Source organism: Dreissena polymorpha, chromosome 9, assembly GCF_020536995.1.
Source record: "Dreissena polymorpha isolate Duluth1 chromosome 9, UMN_Dpol_1.0, whole genome shotgun sequence".
Classification (NCBI taxonomy): Eukaryota; Metazoa; Mollusca; class Bivalvia; order Myida; family Dreissenidae; genus Dreissena; species Dreissena polymorpha.
In genome coordinates, this window is record NC_068363.1 from 15072993 (window position 1) to 15099141 (window position 26149).

Below are 26149 nucleotides of genomic sequence, written 5' to 3' on the forward strand. Positions count from 1 at the left end.
TTCATTGCGATATTAATTTGCTAATAAGCAAGAAGTAACGAAACATAAACATGAATAATTTTCGTCTTATTTCACATATGGTTATACAGAATTTTAATCAATTGACATTTGCAAATGCAATTAATTTGATTGTAATGATATTTAAATCGTTTCTTACATTGACATTACTGAGACAAATAAATGCTCGGTCCTTACAAAAGATTTTATCAGTTTCGATCCTTGCTTCTCCACATGGCTATTTTCGAAAAAAAAAGGTTTCATTTAATTATCATTCAGGCGATTTAACGGCGTCGTTATTTGTGTTCATTTGTCTTTATTTTCTCCTACCGGTTTCATGGTTTTCGCTCTGTGCGCCTGCCTGCCTGCCTGCCTGCCTGCCTGCCTGCCTGTCTGTCTGTCTGTCTGTCTGTCTGTCTGTCTGTCTGTCTGTCTGTCTGTCTGTCTGTCTGTCTGTCTGTCTGTCTGTCTGTCTGTCTGTCTGTCTGTCTGTCTGTCTGTCTGTCTGTCTGTCTGTCTGTCTGTCTGTCTGTCTGTCTGTCTGTCTGTCTGTCTGCACTGAAGGCACTGAAGTTGTTCGCTGTTGTCGTCCTTGATTAGCTTGTGCGCATTGCACAGGCTAATCAGTGTGCACATGCTAATCTTATTTGACATTTATTAAGCCCCGTTTTCCCTGAGAGCGGCCAATACGTACAGATTTCAATGATAAACACTAGACTGGCCAATCTCGTCTTACAAGCTGGGAAATACACACACTGCAGTAGAAGAGCAGACGCCCCTAAGCATTCGTCGTCTGCAGTGCAGACAGGCAGCGGTAATCGTTCCTAGCGCAGTGAGTTACCGTCCTAAGCGTAGCTAAGCACATACTGATTTGCAAAGCATGCTCTGTAAATTTAGTCGGCCGCTAACGCGACCAACTAAAAATGAATGTACTCACTTTTTAAGTGCGTTCTTCAGCAACAATGAGGAACTTTCTTGAGGTGCTGACTGTTTTGCTCAACGAAATCGAATGTTTTGACAGTCGGTGCGCGATCAAGCGTGGGGAGTAAACAATTGAGCAGCCAATAAACAACTATGTTAGTTATTTTGAACTCAATATAATTAATAAATTATAATTAAAAAATCATTTTGATAAAACTACCGTCTTGAAAATAAATCGATTGTACAAACTTAATAATTTCATGCTATCGTTTCGATGAACTATTTTTTTGCCGAGAACATTTTTTGATCACGTGACGAAAAATAGACGCTAAAACACCTGCGAAAAAGTACCACGTGACGAAAAAGGACGCTAAACACAAATACCATGCGACTACGACTTTTATTATGCAAGAAATTACCGTCCGCAAGCCTTTGAAGCCGGCGCCTTATGATTGCAATTACATGAAGAACTGACCTCTAACTGAAGTAAGCAATGGAAACGTAGCACCTAGTTGACCCTTTCCTTCTATGTGCGAACGGAGGTTTAATGTTAAGTGTGCTGTTCAGTATCGTAACTCACTACGTCAGCATACCCGTCGATTGGTTTGAGTCAAACAAAGAATGAACCACAACATAATTATAATATGTATTAGTATTTCATGCGGTAAATATGCGACTAGCAAGTCAAAAAACACAAAAGTTTAACTTTTGTTTTCAAATAAATTATTTAGAAACCAAAATTTCAAACTTTATTTCAAAAATAGCAAGACTTCCTGTTTAAAAGATAATTCTTGTTATATTTAATTGCTTTTATATTCGGTTTTAGCGATTATGAAGCATTTTTTGATGTTGTCTATCGTATACCTGTAGTAATTATTGAACTCATGTTCACCGTTTTATAAATTATAAACAAGCGTAACCTTATACTATTGCGGTATTATCACCCTATGCAATTGGACTCTCCCTTGTTTATCGGTAGCCGCATCTATTGTTAGCATAAGATTATGAATGCGCTGAGCAAAAATACTACTGAGTGGACTATTTTAATCATTCATAAACAATCTCTTCCGCGACTCGTATAATAAAATCAGTGTGGTTTGATTCTTTTTTATATAAGCTCCGTTCGAAACTATTACATTTAACACGATATTCATATAATATTTCCATTTGTGAATGCATATAGTTGGAGAATTCAAACCTGTTGCATTAATTATACAACTCTTTCTCGCGCGTATACGGCATGTGTGGCAGGTAGAAGGCTTTCCGTAGATAAGCCGAACCGACTTGAAATTTTGAGTAACAACATAAGTGTTCGCTACGCGAACAACTAAAAAAGCAGATATATACGGCCGACAGTGCGTGTATACACAGAGAGGTAATCACGTGAAATTCAAGATGGCGACGTCCATTCCGAGACAGTTATTTTTCGCCGTTTTATACCCTTTATTACTTCTGTTTATTGTTTAAATGACGCTTACTTTCCAGCCATATCAGTAAAAAGGTGATTAGCGTTTATTTCGTATTTAAATTCGCTTTATTTCTCGACTTTACTCCACGCAAATTTTCTTAGCGGAGCCCTAATTAGGTAATCCCGCTAAGAAATTTCGCACCGAGTAAAGTCGAGATGTAGAGCGAATATTACTATGAAATAAAAGCGAGTAACTGTCTTCCTAATATGGCTGGAAAGTGAGCGGAATAAAAAATAAGACAAGTAATGAAGGGTATTAAACGACGAAAAATACCAATCTCCGCGCAGAATTGTCGTTCCTTGCTCTCGCATACACCTCTGCGAAAGGCTCAGCATGCCATATTGCCCAGAAACTGGGCAAAACCGAACAAACGCATTCAAAGTATATTTGATTTGGATTTTTTAGGATCAGAGGCGTAAAATAATGAAATAGTAATTTTAAATTTACGATACATTGTGCAAAAACTTGCGAGTTGTAATGCAACTCTTTGGAACTATTTTATTGCCCATTTACGCAGATGGAATCATTCCACGCACTTCACAAATGTAAACAATTGAACATAATTTTTATTGAGTGACGGTAGGCATTGCTTCGACGTATGTATGTATGTAGGTTTGTTAACATCGAAAAACGAAATAAGACTGATATAAGATATTATGGTACGAGCTGGTTTTCTTTAATGCAGTGAATGTAATGTCGTGCAAGAGATTGTTTAGTATACTGTAACCTCCATGATGACCGCTTGGAATGATCATGACATGAATGAGACGCATTGTCATGGACGTCGCCATCTTGTTTGTCACGTGATAACCCCCTCTGGTATACATGTCTACATCTACATCGTACGTCGCTGCCGTCAAACTTGACAATTATGCGACGGGTGGTGAAGAGATAAAGTAAGAATGGGAAAATATAACAGTGAGGAGAGTTTGATAGTTAAAAGTCAGAAGGACAGTACAGATGCGTCCCCAGCTACGTTTCATCCCTCTACCTCATGCCTCTCCGGCTACGGTGGCCGCGGAGAGAATTGAACCTCAACCGGCACAGCCATGAGGTGTCATTGGGGTTTACTTTGTAGCTGGCGCTGACGACTTGATTAGAAACTTAAGTTTGCTAGTCCCTGCTTGAAGGATACCAAGTCAGGGGATTCTGCAACAGCGGCTGGTAGGCTGTTCCAGGTCGGTATTATACCGGGGAAAAAGCTATGCCTGTAGTAGGATGTCGATGTGGAGATAGGCAGGAACTTGATGTCATGGCTTGATCGGGTTCTGCTTGAGCCTGGGGAGAGGTATTTTGCTGCTGGGATGTCTATGAGATTGTTTGATATCTTGTAGATCATCGTCAGCTGGGCCTTTGTCCTCCGTGACTCCAGGGTTTCCCATTGCAGGTGATCAAGCATGGATGTGACGCTGCTAGTGTTATGGTAGCGGTTCGTCACATACCTGGCTGCCCTTCTCTGGACCATCTCCAGATCGTGAATCTGGTCCTTCTGGTATGGGTTCCAGACCGTGCTGCAGTATTCCAGGTGTGGACGGACGAGTGAAAAGTAGGCAGCACTTTTTACGTTCTCGTTGCCAATCCTTAGATTTCTGCGGAGGAATCCCAGCGTGCTGTTTCCTTTCCGTGTTACTTTCTGGATGTGAGGTTTCCAGGACATGTCTTTCGTCAGTTCCACTCCGAGGTACTTTGACGTCTCTTCACTGGCGAGTATATGGCCTTTGAGGGTGTAGTTGTGCAGTAATGGGGATCGTTTTCTGTGGACTCGCAGGATGCTGCACTTCTCTGGGTGGAATGACATTCCCCAGAGTTTCTCCCATTGCCACAACCGATGGAGGTCTTCCTGCAGATGGTCGCAGTCTCTATCTGAGTCTATTTGTCTGTAGACCACGCAGTCATCCGCAAAGAGTCTTGTCTTGGATGAAACTCTAAGGGGGAGGTCGTTTATAAATAAATGTATAAGGATAAATACAGAGAGAAAAACGGTACCTTTCAAAATACATCATATTGTGGCGCTTCATTCGATAGCAGTAGCGGTAAGTTGTTTAGCGATGTTTCTGTTGCTATAAAACATGTTTTGAAGTCATAAATATTTGGTTTAATTGATGAAGCAGGGACACCAGTGTTGCGAATGTTCAGTTGCAATTTAAGATGTTTTCGATATTTTAAGTCATTGATATGTTTAGTAGGGATGGCAGTGTTGCGATTTTGTTTTTTGCTAATCGGATATCAAAGCTGTTGTTTTTTCTTTTGTCGTATATGTTTAGCGGCGAAGTACTTTTGTTAAACGGAAACTGTTGCAATCAAACTTTCATATCTAAATTAATAATGTCCTCCAAATTATTTTAACAAAGTTTTATTTCGCTGACATACATATTCGACGAATAAAATAGATGTATGTAAATTTATTTACCAACTATTTTTTTAAATACTTTAATAATCTTTAATGGACAAACTAGTGAATGATGGGCTGATTTAATAATTCTATTTGAACATCATTCTAGATGTTGGTATATTAGTCACGAAAATAAATATTTTACAAAAACATTTTCTTAAATCTAAAACCTTTTGTGACACATAAGTACATTACAAAGCGTTTAAACATAACAATTTAAGAAAATATGATATGGCTTATAGCAATCGGTAGCAACTATATTCAGAACGGTCTAATTGAAACTAGTTTCTTTCAACAGCATCAAATGCTTAATATTTGTTTAAGGATTTGTTGGAGGTCATACATCATCTGCAACTAATGTTAACTAAGCAAATTTCAGCATAGTTTTGGTCAGAATATCCCAGGATTATTATTGCAGTCTTTATATACATTATTATAACGATTGCAATGTAGAAAAAGTCTGGACAGTTTATCATTAACAAAACAAACGTATTACACTAATGTCAACATACATATATAAGTGTGTATTGTTGTTTTTTAGAAAATTACATTATGTGCAAAATTTACATATGTAGTTCGTTACTCTGCGACAATACATATAACATTTGTTTTAAATGGAAGCGGAACGCTTAATACTTACAAATCAGTGGGCAAGTGCAATCGTTTGAACGTATTCCGTTTCCAATATTTTACTCCGGCAAGTATTAACCGTTACAACAGTTGCTGCATCAAAGCCTGCACTTTCTTTTTCTTATTTTAAGAAACATCTTCAGTAAAGTTGATCAGTTCTTTCACATGTGGGAAAACGCTTGATATGCAAAAAATATATTTTTATAAACCATCGATATAAATGATTTTATTAACATTAAAACAAAACAAAAATCAATAATAAAACTAATTACATTACATACTGATAAACAAATAATTTTTTTCTCAAAATATAAAGATAACTTAATAATGCATCTACGTAACGTTTGACATAAACTATGACTTAAGATACTAGGAATACGACTCTTTGTATGCAACACTTCGAGATTGATGCGATTTATACTTCATGTGTTTTAACCCATTTATGCCTAATGGACTCTCCCAACCTTTTAAGTTGGATCAATTTATTTCCAAAATTAGGGATGTCTAGTATATTTATTTCTATATTAAGAATATTTCTTACAGAAACTCCTTTAAGCAAACAGCGTAGACCTGGATGAGACGCCGCATCATGCGGCGTCTCATCTGGGTCTACGCTGTTTGCCAAGGCCTTTTTTCCAGACGCTAGGCGTAAATGGGTTAATCACATCAACATTGAACAGTGTAAGTAAAAAACAATAATATTTGCATGCACGCTGTACTGTAAACACTTGTCATGGCCTTAAATTATCTACATCCTGCAGGGTTGTACAACTTGTGTGGCTTTCGAGCATTATTTGCAATCTTCCTGTCCCAAGGTCGAGAAGGGAAATGTGCCCTCATGAATATCGTTCTCACTAGTGTAACAAGTATGTTTAACAGCTCATTATATATGCTTTTTCAATGAGTTAGCCGGTAATGATAAACTTGAACGAATTTCTTCTTCTTTCAAATTAGTTTCCAATACTGCATACTATATATATATATATATATATATATATATATATCCTCTCAGATTTGATCATGTGGAAATTTCTCTTTAACTAAGCAACGATTAATTAATTCTAATTTATGGCGCGCATAACGTAATTATAATGTATCAAGGGTTTTCGTGTATTACGTTTTAAACAATTCTCTTTAACATTCAGATGGGATTGTTTAAAGTTTAATGTTATGGCGGCGAATTCTATCAAACTGGATACTGTTAAAGCCTATTTACCAACAGCTTTTATTTATTCATAAACAGTTTTGGCGCATCTATGTCAAACAGTATCGCTTTCAGTTACATTTTCTATACCAATACACGTATGCTTAAAATCGTGTTGTTATTGGGGGATATAATTTGTAAATATAGAAAATCACCACAAATACACACAGATGAATAATAAACAGTGTTAAAAGCGTTGCGTTTTACGAGTTAAAAAAAGCACACTGTTTGTAACCATGCTAGAAAAAAAACGACAGATTATGAAGATTTACGAAATTCCATTTTAATTGATGACGGCATAAACACTGCCAAGTATACAGCTGATATGTCAGTCGGACCTGATCATGTCAAGGACCGACAATATAAACCTTTCGGGGGAAACACTTCAATTAACACGTCACGATTCAACTTTTATTTCATATGCATACACAATCCAGCTTTTGACGCGATAGAAATATAATATGTAGGTCAGACGTGGAATATATTGTAATTTTTTATTCGTGCTAATTATTTTGAATGCGATTTTTCGTATATAATTTATTGTTCCAGTTTAAACAAAATATATTGGTGACAACATAAACCAGTTTACTTTGATTTCCTATTGTATTTATATTACATTTATATTCGATAATTAGGTTTGTTTAAAAAGCGTTTTATATCAGTCTTATGAACCATCTCTGATTGGCTGATAAGCGGACACGTGTTGTATGTTGAGTACAAACTCATGTATCATGGATAATAATGCCAACATCTTGCATTGATGAAAATAGCAACTTTTGCAAAGTTTGTTTGTATGTATATGTTCAGCGCCAATGCGGTTTTAAATTGCGGGCACAAAGAAATTCGTGTTTGAGAGTTCACCTATTGTAAACTATGTGGGATAGTTCGCTTGCTCAGTATTTATCATTCCTTGATACTGCATGGAAAGTTTTTGGTCTCCTCGATACTGCATGGAAAGTTGTTGGTCTCAATCAACACGATATAACAACAACTTCATATTCATTTATCCACCCATTCATTAATTCATTGCGATGTTAATTTTTTAATGAGGAAAAGGAAATGAAACTTAAACGTGCTGTGAATAATTTTCGGCTTATTTCACACATGAAAATACGAAATTATAATCAAATCACATTTGCAAACTCAATTTATTTGACATTAATTTATTTTACATTAGCGATTTTTAAATCGTTCGTTGCTATAAAATTGCTGAGATGAAAACATGCACGGTCCTGACCGGTGAGTTTATCTATATCAGGATTTTTCCAGATGTACAGGAAACTTTATCTTCATCATGAAACAGGATCATTTTCGCTATGGTAATATACACGTTTTAATTTTCGGTTTACGCGGTTTTGTTCTGAAGAGTTTATCATCATAAAAACCATATACACCATCCCTGTTACATTAAATGTTTACATTTTAGGATATTTTAGCGATGAATTTCTTTAACAGTAAAGATTGCATGTGCAACATGTAAAATTAGCGTGTCATTTTTGCGAAAAGAGGATTTGCGTTATTTTTAATCGAAGGGAAATTCACATTCATTTTTCACCGAGTGCAATCTCTCAAGTATACGTCCTTTTTTTAAAGATTAAGCAAACACACGTTGACATTTGTTTTAAATAAAAGTGGATTTCACATTCATGTTTCACCAAGTGCAATCGTTAAACTGTACATCGTTTCTAATGTTTTATCATACAAGAATTGACATGTTAATATTGATGACCTAAACATAACATGACAGTCAACTGTCTGGTCCCGTTTTAATAAAAACAAATAGTTCATTATTTCTTTCAGTTAAGTGAAATACCCTCACAGTTATCATGTATTATAATTTCTAATGCATGATTAATTTGAGCAAGTTGAAAACAAAGAAAATTGGAATTTAATAAACAGTTAAAATGATCAATAATAGTAAGCGAACTTATCTTTTGTACACGTAAGCGAAACGTACATTCTAGATAAACATTACCCCAGATGGACCATACTGTGATATCCATACGATTTTTTCTACCTATTGATCGTTAACTTGATGTTCACAAGCTGTGAAAATTATTAAAATGGCGTCCACATCAGCCATAATTGCGGCAGATATTTATTTGAACAAAGAATATGATTCTTTTTTACAGATATCAACATAGTATCACAATAAAGTAATGAGGCGTTATGTGTTGCTACGTAATGGAAGTAATGAGGCGGTATTTGATGCTACTTAATGGAAGTAATGAGGCGTTATTTGTTGCTACTTAATGGTAAAACAGGTTGAGGTAAAATTAAGTTCCGAAACAAAATTTCATTTGTTTAACAATAAAGATTACACCGTTGCCGCTAAAACTTTAGAGATGAAATGAGTTCATATCGACGTAGTATCAATATTATGAAAGGAAGCAATTCTAAATTGATTGCTATCTTAACCCATTTATGCCTGGTGGACTCTCCCATCCTTCTAAATTGGATCCATTTATTTCCAAAATTAGGGATGTCTAGTATATTTATTTCTATGTTAAGAATATTTCTTACAGAAATTCCTTTAAGCAAACAGCGCAGACCCTGATGAGACGCCGCATCATGCGTCATCTCATCTGGGTCTGCGCTGTTTGCCAAGGCCTTTTTTTAGACGCTAGGCATAAATGGATTAATAACAAGTGCTGTTATAGGGAATTAAAATTTAAAAATTTAAAGAAAAATATCCACTAAATATGGTTATAACTGATTCATATTTTTTTTAAATATTATCATACGCTGATAATGTCAGGCAAGTTATATTGACCATAATAGGCTTTACAATATGGTATTTTCAAGTTCGAGTGATTACAAACAGTCGTTAACTTTCACAAATGTAGTCAAATGTGAATAAATTAACACGTTCTCTAATATGTCGTAAACAATTTTTTCTTGTGTTGTTGTTGTTTTTTTCGTTGGATGGAATGTTTTGTTGCAGGCATGAAATTTAATGTCACATTATTCAATATGTTGTCCTTCCGGATGTAAAATAGCTCTATCAAGAAAGTAGAATATTGTATATAACAAGGAACGACAGCGATTCATTGAAGATATATAAATGATTCCCCACCGAGGTAACGAAGCTATTATTCAAATCATGAAAATGGGTTTCGGTATACGGCCGACAGCGCGTTACTATAGGTTTAAATACAGCGCGACAACCGCTATCATTTAAAACGCATTACAGTGACAGTGTCGTTCTCCGGTGGTAAGCAGAAGCGGTAAGTTGTTTAGTGATATTTAAGTTGATATAACACTCGTTTTAAAACATTCAGTATGTGTTTACAATGTTCTTGCGGCGGTTTTGCAAGTTTTTTTTCTTTTCGAGTATCATTGCTTTTACATTTGTTTATACTCTTTAAACGGATTTTTTAAATGCATTCTTGGTCGCATGTTTGAATGTATATAATGTTCTTCATTTAATTAAAAAACATAATCATTCGCTGGCTGGAATACTCGATTAATATGATAGTACAATAATTCACCAACAATTTTTGTAACACATGATATTCTTATTTGTAATGGACACACTTTTTTAATTTTAGATTATTATCGTAACATGATCATGTTGAAATAAAAGTTACCAGAATAACTATTCTAAACCCTAAAATGTATGGTTTAAATATTTAGTTTTAACAAAGCCATTGAACACAACTGTGATACTTCTTAAGCAGAGACATCGGTGTTGAATAATGAAATATGTTCAAGATGTTCTAGTTGAAACTAGTTTTATTTTCAACAACATAAGTACTTAACAAAGGCATACGGATTTGTTAGAGGTCATACAGCATCTGAAGCAAATCTTAAGCCAGTCAATTTTAGCACATTTTAGGTCCGAATGTTTCAGGATTTTCTTTTTGAATCTTTTAAAATGTATAATTATTATGGTAATGTATAAATGAATAAACAGTATATAATCAACAAAAAATACGAATTACATTAATTTCAATAAACATATTTAAGTGACCTACATTTTTTTCAAAGAAAATTTCAGTTTGTGCAAAAATTACATGTGAATTTCGTTTCTTTGCGACAATACAAATGCCATTTGTTTTTAATCGCAACGGAAAGATTTAACACTTCTGTATCAGCGGGCAAATATATACCGTTTCTAATACTGTATAAAAGGAAAATTGACATTTACAAGAGTTGATGTTTACAAACAATTATATTTACACGCATATTCTACTGTAAACACTTATCATAACAAGCATATTGTAAAGGTCTTCCATTCTCTACTTCCCGCAGGGCTCTCGAACATATACTGTGATATTTTCCAATCGTCCTTCCGCAAGGTCAAGCGATCGAATGGGCCCTCATTATCCTTCACACTAACGTCAGAAAGAAATAAAACATAACATTATACACACTTCTAACACAGTGTTTGCCATTATTGATAGACTCGTACGAATTGTGTTTACTTTCTTATTCATAACCGATTTAACCTTGCTATACTTAGATCAATAGAATGGGGTGAATGACCTAAAAGTGTGCTCGTCATATTGTTGGAGAGCTTGAATATCTGGATCTAGTGGAGACTGATGTTCGTAAGTTACGTTATATATAAGCTGATTATATTCCGATAGTCGATTTTTCATTAAATATTGATCTGGAAGACTCGGTTAAGAAAGTTGTCTTCACTCATCGCGGATCTTCAATTACATGTGTATGAAAAAGTCAGTTGTGATGATGTGAAAAGGGCTATCTTTAATCATACACAAATTGATGAATGGTAATATATGGCGTGTATAACATTATGATAAATATCAGCTATATTCGTATATAATATTGTTAAATTACTTAACATTCACATAGGATTTTTTAAGTTAAATATTATGGCTGTGAATGCTATAGATACTATTAAAGCCTATTTACAAACCGTTTTGCGGTATATATTTCTATGTACACTATTGTTGATTGACATATACAAGAAAACAGTAGTTTTTCTTCTTTTGCGAGTGAAATATGTATCAGACATAATGTGTATTGTATTCATGCTAATGAAAATGAAGTCGCAGTGGTTCTTGGAAGCAAATATATAGTAATGAAATAATGCTCTATGAATACAAAAATAATTTCTCATTTCAAATGTGTGTCATTTAAAAATGTGCATGTGTCCTCAACATTCAATGTCTATAAATCTTAGCAAAGGGCCCTTGACAATGATTGATAATGAAAATTGCCACAGTGTCAAGTTTAGCCCACTAATATTTTGCATTTTGAATCAATATGATAATGGATCTTAAATCATTGTGAATCATCGTTACCTAGTAAACTGACGTCTCTGTCCAATACTAATCAAAATTTTGAAACATACTACAACGGCATATGATTTATCTAATTCAATATATTGTTCTTACTAACACAGTATATTGGTGACAACACTCCCCAGCCTACCTGTATTTTCCAATCAATTGTATAATTTTATACGATACTGAGGTTTGTATAAAAAGCGTTACATATCAGTTTTTATACTATATTGTGTGCGATACTGTTTAATTCGTAAATGTTCTTCTAAATCATTTGATAACATCCGCCTCCGATATGTGTTCAAATACATTTAACTAACGCTTAAATGTTTATCTATATGCAATTTTGTTTTATTTTACTTAACGCTTCTCACTATTACTGTTGTTTATATTGTATACAATGTCACTACTCGTGATAATGGCATATGAGCCGCGCTCTGTGAAAAAGGGGTTTAATGCATGTGCGTAAAGTGTCGTCTCAGATTAGCATGTGCAGTCCACAGAGGCTAATCAGGGACAACACTGTCCGCCTTAACTTGATTTTCGGTAAGGAGGGACTTCCTTGAAACGAAAAATGTCAATAATGCGGAAAGTGTCGTCCCTGATTAGCCTGTGCGGACTGCACAGGCTAATCTGGGACGACACTTGACGCACATGCATTATGCCCAGTTTTCTCTGAACACGACTCAATTAATGTAACATTCATAATTTTGCATTGACGACACGCTGCAGTGACAGAAATATAAACTTAGGCAATGTTTGTGGTTTCTGTACATATTCAGTGCCATTTGGTTTTAATTTGCGTTAACACTGTAACTAGTTTTTGTGATTTCACATATGGAAATATCTTAAAGTGATTTTTCGCTTAATCAGTGCATTTCGTTCATTTTATACTTCTAAATCAACATGATAGAAAAACAACTGGATTTTCATGCATCTGCCAACCTATTCATTTACTGTGATATTAATTTTCTAATGAGGAGGAAGCAATCAAACATAAGTGTGCTATGAATAACTTGCGGTTTAAATCACTCATACAAAGACAGCATTGTAATCAAATTACATGTGCACATACAACGAATTTAACTTTAATCGCATGTACATTGTCTTTAACAATGGCATTACCAGCGAGTTTATCAATTTCCTTCATCGCTTTCCTCCGCAGCGTCATAAACGTATATTTTATTTTACGAAACTCTCATTTTGGCGTAACAGGTAAAGTAAACGTATGTTAATTTTTATTGTTACTGACATGGTCGAAAATTAATAACTTGACGAAGGCATTATAAAAGTGCTCCTGCGCTGTCGCTATTTGTGTTCATTTGTCTGTATTTCTAATGGTTAACAAACTACCGTCACTCCGGTAACTGAGTAATTACTTGGTTAAACGTCATGAATGTGGTCTAATTTCATGAACATGATTGATAGCAACATTTGAGCAAATAATAAGACCTACGTTGGCTTAAGGGTATATTAAATGAAGGTCTGCATTCATGTGCTGATCTCTAATGTTGTTGTTTTTTCACGGTCATATACCCGTTAAAATGGATAACATCATAGTTGTTGATTAAGTTTTTAGTTTAAGTCACGGTTTTTCAATGAGTAACCAGACACTTATGTGACTCATTGCAGTTATACAAACTTTGTCGTGACAATGGATAAGCGACAGTGTGTTTTGTCGCAAGACGAAAACGAAGTAATAAAACTGCGCGTCTTCGAAACAAATGCATATTTAGCGAAGTTTCTTTTAAACTTATCATTTAAAATAGGGATTAAGTATTGACCATTAAATATAGGCCATTAAAAGGATGCCTTAAGTGATGATCAGGGCTGTATTATCTTTTTTTATCTCCGCGCCTCGGTATATTTACTTAAATTTTCATAACATTGCGTGATTTCCCTACAAAGGTGGATTTTACCAAGGTAAATTAAGTGTGTTTACCAAGTTTAAGTAAAGAGATAGTTAAACTTCAAATTTCGAAAATGTCAATACAGCATTTGTACCAAAACAAGATGTAACGATGCATATAAAAACCGTGTGAGATTTAAAATATTCATATTTGTCGCACAAAATTTGATACTTAGAAATGTATATCGCACAAATACTAACAGTGCGGAAAGAAGTTTCGTGTTTCTCTTTGAAAAAAAATACACACACATATTTTCCTTATCGCGTTACAGTAATGGTTATATTGTAACGTTTGTATTTAACCGTTTTTTCATTACGCAAAGAGCTACCATGGTATTCGGATTCATTATGTTTTGTCGTGCTGTGATGTTTAGCGTGTTATGTTAATGCCCTTCTTACATGTATCGGGATATAAGCTCAGTTCAATTATCCTAAGGGATATTAAAGTATTATAACTCTCATTATAATATTTTACGTAGCTATGGATAGAAATAATTAAATTCATTAAATAAGTTTACCCTATTTAATTTTTGATAACAAGTTTACGTAAATTATAATTAAATAATATGATGATTTTTTTATTGTAAAATATCAATTTATTAAATATATAAAGCACACATTTGACATAAGATTGAGACAAAATATGTAAGTGTTTAAAGTCATTTCATTTTTGGCGAATGTTTACATTTTTTGACGACATTTTATATAACGTCAGTTATGACGTCATCATTTACAACGTCATTTGACGTCTAAAACATGTTCTTGTTATTTAAATTGTGCAGTCGAAAGACGTAAAACATGTAGTTAACATATAATTTCCATTGTTTTGATAAAGGCATTATGCCGAAACGTCATTAAAGGAGTATAATCAGAGAGTTATTGGGATATAGTTAATTTTACAAAAGCAGGTTTTTTCAATGAGTCGGTTAAATAAGCATGACCTAAATCAGTCTCTTTTGAAAAACATTTTATACATGCAAGGCAACAGACGCAGCGAATCGCAAACCCGTTCAGTGTCTCTCGAGACTGAAACCAAATACATGGTAATTGTGTTTGTCTCCATTCCAGAAGTCTCGACTTTAAGACAGAAACCAACGAAACCTAATTGAAATGGCTCACTGGGGATACACAGACAAAAATGGTATGATTAAAAAAAAATACTTTATTGTTATGTCTTGTATAATGATAATCAATGTTATTGAGTAAAATCTCTTTCAAGTTTTCAGATAATTGCAATGATTTTGCGATAATACAGTGTAAAACAATCCCGTACATTTAACAGTCAATTGCGGCAGCTGGTTACACGGACAGCCCAGTAAAATGAACGGGAAGACCGTGATGACCTTAACTGTGCAAATAAAGAATTCATGTATAGAAAATGTTCGTACATTATTTGGAAAATATGAACCGTAAAATGTATGCTCCTGTCCCTGTTACCGGGGGCCATGTATTTTTGATAAAGAAGATTTAACTGCGAAATAATAGTACAAACGTTTTCAAATATCCTTACAAAAAACTTCATACAACAAAACAATTACACCTGCAATTATTTTAAAGGGGTCTTTTCAAAGATTTTTGGCATGTTTTGAAGTTTGTCATTAAATGCTTTATATTGATAAATGTAAACATAAGATATAAAATCAGGAATAAAAATAAAAAAAGGTACCCTCAGTAAGACTCGAACCACTGACCCGTGGAGTCCTGGAGTTAAAAGTCTATCACTTAGACCACTCGGCCGTCCTTTCGGATATAAAGTCAGATGCATTTTATACTTTATACTAGACTTGCGACACCTTAAGGGTTTCGCGGCATGGAATGAGTGGGGAGATCATATACAATTTTCAGCTTTCAGGAAGCAAGGACCCTCTGGACGTGAAACATCAGCTTTCCAACACTATATGATTCCAGTTCCATATCACATATTGCATTAGTTCAATGGGAAGAACATTAAACGGCATATTCACAAATCTCTGAAAAACAAACGGTGCTCAAAAATATTTAAAGTAGTCATTTACTATTTAATTGATTATGTCCTCTGATTGTTGCATTTTTAATTTAAATATGTGTTCCTATATGCATTTATTGTTGGTTTGACTTAAAAAACTAAAATGGATGCCCATTCTTAGTTTGCTGTCTTAGTCTACCCTAAATATATACATGTTTCTTGCATAATTGAATTATCAAAAACTGCATACTTGTAAAGGCATTGTCAGAGTTATTTGGTTAAGTTAGAGACAAAGTAAAGCAAATATATTCATTTTTCTTAAAATGAATCATCCTCTGAAGCCCCCACTGGGATTCAAACCCAGATCTCTTTCCTCTGGGAAGGAAAGTATTCTATCTTGAAATACAAGGGCAAGTAAGAGGAAAATTTGCAATTTTAAACCTATAAACATATAAACTTAATTTTTCACATGAACTTAGAAACAACACAGACATCTCTGAATCTGAAACACATTACAGTTACAATTCAGGTTTTTAGTATTGTGCATTGTACATGAATGTTTAAATATTGTATTTATCCTTGGTACACAGAACTGCCTAAAGATGCGTAAAATACCAGTATTCAAATCTGAAAATATCCCATGTGTTTGTTTCACTCTGTAAGTATCCCTATTTTATTTCAATAAAGAAGTTTTTCCTTCTCCTGAAAATTTAACTAAATGTCAGTTATGCTACTTTTTCATTCAGCAAATGACATGTGTCCGTAATGTCAATTTTGAAAATTTGGTAAAAACAATATTTTTACCAAAAAGGTAGACTTAATATTATTAAACAGTTGATGTATGTCACCTTAATAAAAAAAACAAAAATGGGAAAGAAATAAAATGTTTAAAAATGTCAGTTACATGACTTATAACATTAAGTAGACGATATAGCTTTGATACTTTAGGATACGAGGAGACCTTAACACAAATAGGATAAGAGTAGACCTGAACACAAAATTTACCCAAATTTTCAATTTTCTAACTATAAAAGGGGGCATTATTCTGTCAAAAAACAGAAAAAAATGGGTACGAAAAAAATGTGTGTACAAAAACAATTGGGTAAGAAAAAATTATGCCAAAAAAATATATGCTAAAATAGCTTGGGGTCTTGACCACCAAAACGGCTTGGATTTTAATTATGCTGAAATAACTCGGGGGTCATGACCACCAAACTGGCTTAGAATTAAATTATGCTGAAATAGCTCAGGATCTTGACCACCAACCTGGCTTGGATTTTTATTATGCTGAAAAAGCTTGGGATCTTTACCACCAAACTGGCTTGGATTTGAATTATGCTCATAGTTCGGGTTCTTGACCACCAAACTGGCTTGCATTTTAATTATGCTGAAATAGCTCAGGATCTTGACCATCAAACTGGCTTTGATTTTAATTATGCCGAAATAGTTCAGGATCTTCACCACCAAACTGGCTTGGATTTTAAATATGCGGAAATAGCTCGAGGTCTCGGCCATGAAACTGGCTAGGATTTTAATTATGCTAAAAAAGCTCGGGTTCTTGACCACCAAACTGGCCTTGATTTTAATAATACCGAAATAGTTCAGGATCTTGACCACTAAACTGACTTGGATTTTAAATATGCTGAAATACCTCAGGGTCTCCCCCACAAAACTGGCTAGGATTTTAATTATGCTGAAAAAGCTTGGGGTCTTGATCACCAAACTGGCCTGGATTTTAATTATAATTTATACCGAAATAGTTCAGGATCTTGACCACTAAACTGACTTGGATTTTTATTATGCTGAAATAGCTCGGGGTCTCCGCAACCAAACTTGCTTGGATTTTAATTATGGTTAGAAAGCTCGGGGTCTTTACCACAAAAATTGACCACCAAACTGGCTTGGATTTTAATTATACCGAAAAAGTTCAGGATCTTGACCACTAACCTGACTTGGATTTTAATTATGCTGAAATAGCTCGGGGTCTCTGCCACCAAACTGGCTTGGATTTTAATTATGGTGAGAAAGCTCGGTGCTTGACCACAAAAATGGCTTGGATTTTAATTATGCTGAAATAGCTTGGGATCTTTACCACCAAAGTGGGCGGGGCCCTGGGGTGGGTAATGTGAACATGGATGGTCGAGACACTGTGTTGTCATAAGAAATCTTAAGTATTAATTTGAAGTCAATTGGTGAAAAATGGTGCGGCAGAGGCCGACGCGTATTCCCATGCCGCATGTTTGACCCAGGGGGCGCCCCAGGGTTGGTAATGCGGCCATGCATGGTTGAGATTGACCGTAACTATTGTCTTAAGAGATTTCGAGTGCTTGACAGGTTAATGTAAGCCATCATGGAGACGGGTGGTTTATGTGGGTTGGTGGTAATTTAAAAGATGAAGTTTCAAAAATAATTATAAAAATAAAATTGGGGGGGGGATTCTGGGGTGGGGCATGGGGGATAGTTTGGGTGCAGTGCATTGTGGTATGTCAGGTAAGTGTTGTTTTGTCAAAGTATGAATCAAATGTGATCATAAATAAAGAAGTTATGGCAATTTAAGCAAAATGTTCAATTATCTAAGTATAAAAGGGGCAATAATTCTGTCAAATGCTTGATACAGTTTTCTGCTCTTGTTTATAGATTGGGATCATGTTGGTAAAGAAGTATGCAAAATATGAAAGCAATATGGCAAAGGACATAGAAAATATTTGAGGTGGTATGCAAACTTTAACATAGATTTATCAATAATATGCATATTCTAAGTATAAAAGGTTAATAATTCTGTCAAAATGCTTGATTCAGTTGTCTGCTCTTGTTTATAGATTGGGATCATGTTGGTAATGAAGTATGCAAAATATGAAAACAATAAGTCAAAGGACATAGAAAATATTTAAGGTGGTATGCAAACTTTAACATAGATTTATCAATAATATGCATATTCTAAGTATAAAAGGGGCAATAATTCTGTCAAAATGCTTGATACAGTTGTCTGCTCTTGTTTATAGATAAGGGTCATGTTGGTAAAGAAGTACATGTATGCAAAGTATAAAAGTAATTTGTAAAAGGACAAAGAAAATATATGGGGTAGTACACAAACTTTAACATGTGCACGCTAACGGTAACGCCGACGTGATCAGGATAGCTCCATTATATATATTTCATATATATTAGTCAAGCTAAAAATGAGTGAAAATCTCTGACCTGTCTCCACCCCATCCCCTTTAACTTTTGACCCAGGGGTCAGATCAAAATTCCATATAGTGCAGGGTCGCACATAATGCTCATAGCTACCATGTGTTTAAGTTTCAAGGTTCTAGTGCTAATGGTGTAGGAGATAGTGGCTAGGACAGACGGACAGACTGATGGTGGAGATAACCACAATGAACCTGTTAACAGCCAACTAACGCTGCCAACAAAGCACAAGCTTTACGTGTCAGGATGCGGCACTATCTATACAAACTGCATAAGGAATTACAAGACGCTTAGGGTTTGAGGGACACCAAACCTGATTATGAGTCTTCCACACCTTAAGCATCTTAATAACCCTTTGCATGCTGGGAAATTTGTCGTCTGCTAAAATGTCGTCTGCTGAATTTCTAAAATAAGCATTTTCTTCAAAAAATTTTCAAAGAATACTATCAGAATAGCAAACAGTTTGGATCCTGATGAGACGCCACGTTCTGTGGCGTCTCATCTGGATCCAAACTGTTTTCAAAGGCCTTTAAAATTCGGTTCCCGCACTGAAAGGGTTAAATATACTTATTTGCTTGTGTACATGTACCTGATAATAAATTATTATTATTACCTGTTTTGGCATCAACAAGCTTTATCAATTGGCCCTCAAATTTTGCACATAAACGCTACACGATCAACCAATATGCCTTTTCATTTCAAGTCGGAAAGAAATTTAGCCCTTATTCGGCCATTATAGGGTGGAGGATCTATTTAAAATACAACTATTCCAGATACAAAAATATGAATTCATTTATTTAATGCACTTATTTTCTTCTCTTTTGCTACGAAATGACCATAAACCAGCTTTCCCAGTCATATTTTGCACTAGCAGATGATATTTCTTTTTTTACATATGAAAGGTAAAAAGAAATTCAAGCAGCATTTTATAATATAAATTTTAAAATGCACTCAATCATGCACTTCCAAACAAAATTATTGTAATTCTGTTATTTATAATCATATTAATAATGCCTCATTTTTCTCAAGTTTATGGTTTACTATCTTTTTTTCCCAATTTTATGGTTTATCTTGATTATTTTCTGAATTCAAAAGGCACTGGCTTAAAAAAACTGTCTATGCATGTAACTGTATATTGAAATCTCTTTATGAGTGATTATAAATGCATGATAAAATTCTAACATGTTATGTAATAGATAAATCTATATTGTTTGTATTTTTTCGTAAACATTATTAGCCACCGTTGTTGTCAAACATATATTTTTGTTTTATTAATGACGTTGTTTCACAGATTACTGTAACAGAGCTACAGATAAGGTGGGCATTTGTGCAAATACCCAATGTAAAATTGCCGATTACGCATAGAAAAATAAAACCATGCGTTCCGAAACCCCATTGAAATTGCCGATTACGCATATCATATTTTTCCTTTGCATAACGAGTAAATTTGTCCCGGAAATACCCTGGTCCGAAAAACCCGGATTCTTTCCGCTTTGTTCAAGCGCTTTCAGTATAACCTTCAGTACAATAATATGTACGGAAAAAAGTGTCTTTGTGACTACGTGTTATTGTTGTGAAAATGTCGAAATCGTGAGGCCTTAAAAATGGAAACATCGTATCCTAGGCACAAAGAAACTCAATTTTAAGATATTTAACCGCAGGCAACACAAAATCAGAAGCGGAAAATATAGTGAAACTAATTCTTGACGATATTATGTCGGAGGCAATTGCTGTCAGTGCTTACATTGTAAGAAAACTGGTGGAAAAAATCGTGAACTTTTTTTTTGAATCAAGACTGTATATTATGGATACATCTACATAATTACACAAAATCTCTGAAACTAATCAATTAAGAGTGGAACTACAACCAGCTTATTCAGATAAGCAGGTGAGAATTTAAGACAATGAACATACCCAATTTTAAAACAAAGGTACCCAATTGTCAATTAAAGTACCCGTTGTGGGTACCGACTTTTTTGTACCCAATTGAATATGAAAATACCCAATTGAACTCAAAAGTAGTGGGTATTAACCCAATTACTCAGAAAAGTTATCTGGAGCTCTGCTGTAACGTACAATCTTTATAAGGAATGAAGGAGTTTTTATTTACAAGTACACTTTTTGTATTTTTTTGATAGTCTACTTAATTTTTGTTTTACTGTTAAATAAAATAACGCCGCACGCGTCAGACTAATGTCGTTAAAATCTAGAGTTTAAATGAAATTATGTCACACGATATACGTATAAAAATATTTAACTGCATGTCCGACTTGTCGTCATTAAATTCAAGTCGTCATTAAATTCAAGATTTAAAATGAAAATACGTCACAAGATATATGTACTTCATACCATACGAGTTTTTTAGGATATTTTCAGATCTGAATACTGGTATTTTACGTGTTAAACTTTAACTGTAATGTATCGCAGATTCAGAGATGTATGTTTTGTTGTAAAGGTCATTTAACCCAACATATCTCAGACACAAAGAGTGTCCAAATTTGTGCAAACAATTAAATTAAAACTAAGACATTTATCGATTGTCATTACCTGCTGTATAATTTATTTGTGTACTGACATATATTCAATTGTGGTGAAATCAACCGGGATCACCTTGGTGAGAATCTGGTGGAAAAATCACTGCACTAACCTGAGACATCAGTCTGTCATGATTGATTGCTCAGTTGTACATATTTTTCTAATTCTGGCTACCATAACTTTAAATGTCGCTTTTTATGATTTTTGACTGGCGCGACTTTATAGTTATGGACCAACCCCATTAGGAAAGTCAACCAGAAAATGCCGAAAAGTCGACAGTTAAAAAAGACCGGTCCAAAACAGCTTTTAAATGCAGTTATTGGCCCATATCAATCACTTGATTGGAAAGATTGACATTTTTCACATTAAACTGATACATTCTTTCACAAAATACTATCTTAAACATTTAAAATTTATCTATTCTGCTCTTACATATCGAGAAAAACAGCGATGTGACAGACTTTCTTGAAATGCGAATCTCCCGAGATTTCACGGTCATATGATGGTATTTCTACTTTTAGTAACATACCATGTGCTCAAGTGTTTTCAAATTCAGAATGACATTTCCCGGTATTTTAGAATATTCTGGCTTGTTTTGTGAACAAATTGTAGTGTAAATACAAACTCAAAGTAAATATTTAAAACTACCCGATTCACACTGAAATCATTTTTATAATCCACCAGACTTGTTGTTAATCACAAATAATAGATTTCAGAAAACGAAAGTAATGTTTACAATTTCAGCAAAAAATGTCAAGGTCGTTCGAAAGTATCCAAATTAAAACTAGTCTTGGACAAAGCGACAATGGCGTCAAAATTGTGAATTTCAGACTGATGAGAGTTATTTTCATCTATTGTAAGATGCATTTGAAACATTTGAACCTTAAAATATTCCTCGGTGCAGTAATTTATATTCATTCACCAATATATGTAGAAATGTATCCAAGAAAATGAGTATTCTTTGATTTATAGCATGACATAAATATGTTACGACTCTGGTTGACTTTTGATACGGGGTTGGCTTCATCATACAGGTATGTCAATACTATATCAGTGTCCGACAAATTTCTTATTGCATGTTATAGATATTACATGTATGTGCACATGTATGTGTACTTAAATTCGGACAGCACGTTAAGTTGGAAACGTAAATAAAGCGTTTAGATGATCAATACGACTGACTCGTATGGTGTTAATCAATGCAATTGCTCTTTTTAACAACAAATACCGAGTTTCAAGAAATCAAGAGTATTAAATCATTTATTTACTTGTGTCCGACTTTAAGTTCAGTCCGAATTTACGTATTGCATCCGTATGTTACGACACTAGTGTGCAGTCAGTATACAATACAATAATTGTTTCAATAATGAAGGAACTGATACAGTGTAACGGTAACGATACAGCGTGTTTACATTATATTTTATTAAGAGGAAATGTCAATGCCAAATAATTCGCGAGATACCCCGGTACTTTAGTTGAAATTCACAACGAAACTTTTAATGGAAACTAAATGATCTCAATGACGTACCCGCTACGAAATTTTTATTTACAAATAAATACACCCATGCCAATTTGTGCGCGCTTTTTATCTGGACCAGGGGCCTATACGTTTGTATAGGTCCCTGTCTGGACAAAGAAATTCATTTATTAAATGTAGAATTTTGTAACCTAAAATAGCTGTACACAACGTGTGCAAACCGTCGCAGGTGATTTACGCAAGTTGCAATTGAACGGTCCTGATTGGGAGCTCATTTCATCATATCTTTAAATAGAATCATATGCCGAAATTCAATTGACACTTTAGAAAATTTCAAACGTTTGTGTTTATGACTCTCATCGTCTATATTACCCTCCCATAATTTGGTTTAAAAAAAATTAAATTGGGCATATATGGGATTATTGATTAACAGTCGATCAATCCAATTATTAATTGACAATGCAAACTAATTAGCAGGTGTTAACCGCGTTGTTATTAATATTCATTTTCGGTTTCGTTACCGTTTTGAAGAATCCGCTATTGTTTTGATTTATTTAATGTTCGGCATCCTTGGATATTTAACGACATCAAAAACGTAGTCGCTCTTACTCATTGTTGCGGTTAACAAAGAATTCCAAACTGCGAAATGATGTTGCATCATGTGCGCCAACTATCCAACCGGCTCTCATTATATTATTAGCAGACGACAAATGTTGATTCTGATTGAATGATTAAAATGCACTCTTACTGTTTACGACATTACCGCAAGTGATCGGTGATTGATAAGATAATTGATTGCACTTTGTTATCGGATTATAAACAAGACACGGTGTAGAAACACATGGTCAGCGTGTTTATTCTACGTATGTCTGTCAATAAAACGGGCTACCGCTCTTATAGATTTATAGTAGCCCGGCGGGCGTCAGCTGAAACATTTCAGTAGCCCGATGAAAAAATTCTGTAGCCCCCGGGCTCCGGGCAATGGATTTGTCGGACACTGCTATATAAATTGTACACTGAAGTTTCTTTAGCTAATATTTTTCTTATGTTGACAGACCATTGACATTGCTGGGGTTTGTTGAGATAAATACTTATTATCATCAGGGGCAGGAAGACATTATAGACATTAAACAGCGTATCATTACGTAGACAACAGTTGCACAACTGTATGCGTAAAAGGTAAATCAGTATATTAATAATTATGTTGACAACTAGCTTACGTAGCAACGTCCGAAAATATGAAATATCCGACATCTATTTCAATATTTAAAATTCAAGATATAATGACTACTGAACTGTTTTACTTTAAGGAAAAAACAGTAAAAGTATGTTTTTTATGAAAATGAAACACAACAAACAATATACTTATCATGATAACGGCTAAACGACTTATTATCCCAATAGGAGGTTTTGGGGATTCCGATAATGACGTCACGTTTGCGCATGCTCAAATTTTGGCCGTCAAAACCGCGGCCATTCTGCTATTGTTTGCATGTGATGAACCGCATCGTGATAAGGTTACAATCGTATTCGCGACCCTTTTGAAGAACAAAAAATGCTCAGAACGTGAAATTCTTTCAGATTAAATTGAATCCAATAAACGAACACAAATAATGACAAAAACAAACAACAAATTGATTGAATTTATGTAATCAACATATAGAAACTGATTGAACCTATTTGTCTGTAAAAACTTACCTTGTTACAGGTTAATAACTAAATCCTCTTGATAAATGTTAATGCTTTTATTTAATTGTTCACACCAGTTTTTACACTCTTTGTTTCAACATTTTTAACCCAGTGTTTAATTGCCCCTTTGTTTATCGCAAACCGATTATCTCGATATGATCGGATACTGTCCAGACAATTACTAAGAAAACAGTGTGTAATAAACCCAGGGACATATACTTGTATGACTCTGTATGGGGTCTCTGCATAAACCACATGTGTCTGGTCATTAAGCACAATTTATGATACCTCCATGTCATCTCTTGGCATATTAAGTAAAAAACTTAACAGTTGCTTTAATAAAATATTTGAACATATTAAAAAAAGAAGACATTTGTCTGAAATGGATTAACAGCTTATATATTAGCCAGTTTAAACATAACAATAAAGTGTTTAATCACTATACATTTAAAATATTTTAAAAATTTACTGCTACACAATTAACGTATTTAACGGGTACCTGCAAATGTAAACTCTGCTATGATGTGTAAAGATCGTGCGTTACTGCAGTGTTCGAAACATCATCATGAAAACAAGCAATCGCGTTTGGTCATTATACGGATATAAAATACTTGCGTAATATATAAAATGTGTAGATTTATGGTATAACAAAATGCTAGACTTGTATCGCTCATTATCACTACAAAAGAGTTTTCAATATACGTGTACATGCAAAGACAGTTCAATTTGCAAAATATGCAGGTGTTTTTTCACTTGGAATGCTTAAATTTATTAATATTTTCATTCAATGTAAACGAAACGAAAATTCATTCAATGTTAAAGAAAATTAAAACTACATTTCAAGATTGAAATGTATTGAGCTATTTTAGAGCTTTGTTTTATAACTGATTCAATGCACCCCTTACACTAAATTTCAATCGTGGATGAAAAATAACACTATCGATTCCACACCACTTATAATAATATTCAAATTATTATATGTTTTATAATTTTTGAAATATCATTTATTAAAGTCTTACTTAAAAAAATACGGGTATTCATAGCTTTGTTTTGTGAAATTGTAAGTATTAAGTCTTCCGACGACCTTTACTCTGATACAATGTAATTGGCCGCGATCGAGAAGTTGACGGCCAATCTATTTTTAGTAACGGAAAACCCCTCTTGTGACGTCACACAAAAACCTCCTATATAACACTGTCATTGAATCGCACATTTCAATTAAAAATTATTCCCCTTGAATGTTAATGCATATTGATATAACGAATTCATCAAACGTTATCAAACATGAGTAATTTGCATTGCATCGGATTCCCACAATATTATGTGGATGTAAATCGGATCCGGTTGTTGTTTATGTGTCAAGCTCATTTTGCCAGTGAGATACTTAAATTTCTTGCGTAGTAAAATCGGCTAGATTGAACTTTACCGGTACGCAGTTGTTTACCACTATCAAATCTACTGTAAAGTACACAAAGATACTTACATAATTCTGCCGTATCTGTCTGAATAAACATCCGCTGCACAAAATATAGACATT

The 26149-nt window shown here is 34.3% G+C and overlaps 1 protein-coding gene across 9 annotated transcripts in view; it reads left to right on the top strand.

The window, feature by feature from the left end:
- Positions 1-4403: 4403 nt before the first annotated feature.
- Positions 4404-26149, top strand: part of LOC127843579 (carbonic anhydrase-like) — a 207181-nt gene continuing 185435 nt past the window's right edge. Inside the window, exons 1-2 of one of the 9 annotated variants that reach the window (XR_008032219.1) lie at positions 9728-9840; positions 14846-14918. Coding sequence is in view for 4 of the 9 variants with exons in the window: in XM_052373250.1 (XP_052229210.1) it covers positions 14888-14918 (31 nt within the window). In the remaining 5 variants the exon portion in view is untranslated. Of the gene's footprint in view, positions 4421-9727; positions 9841-11001; positions 11167-14845; positions 14919-26149 lie in introns of those variants that run through there. The other 8 variants (XM_052373250.1, XM_052373248.1, XM_052373259.1 and 5 more) reach the window with 8 other exon arrangements.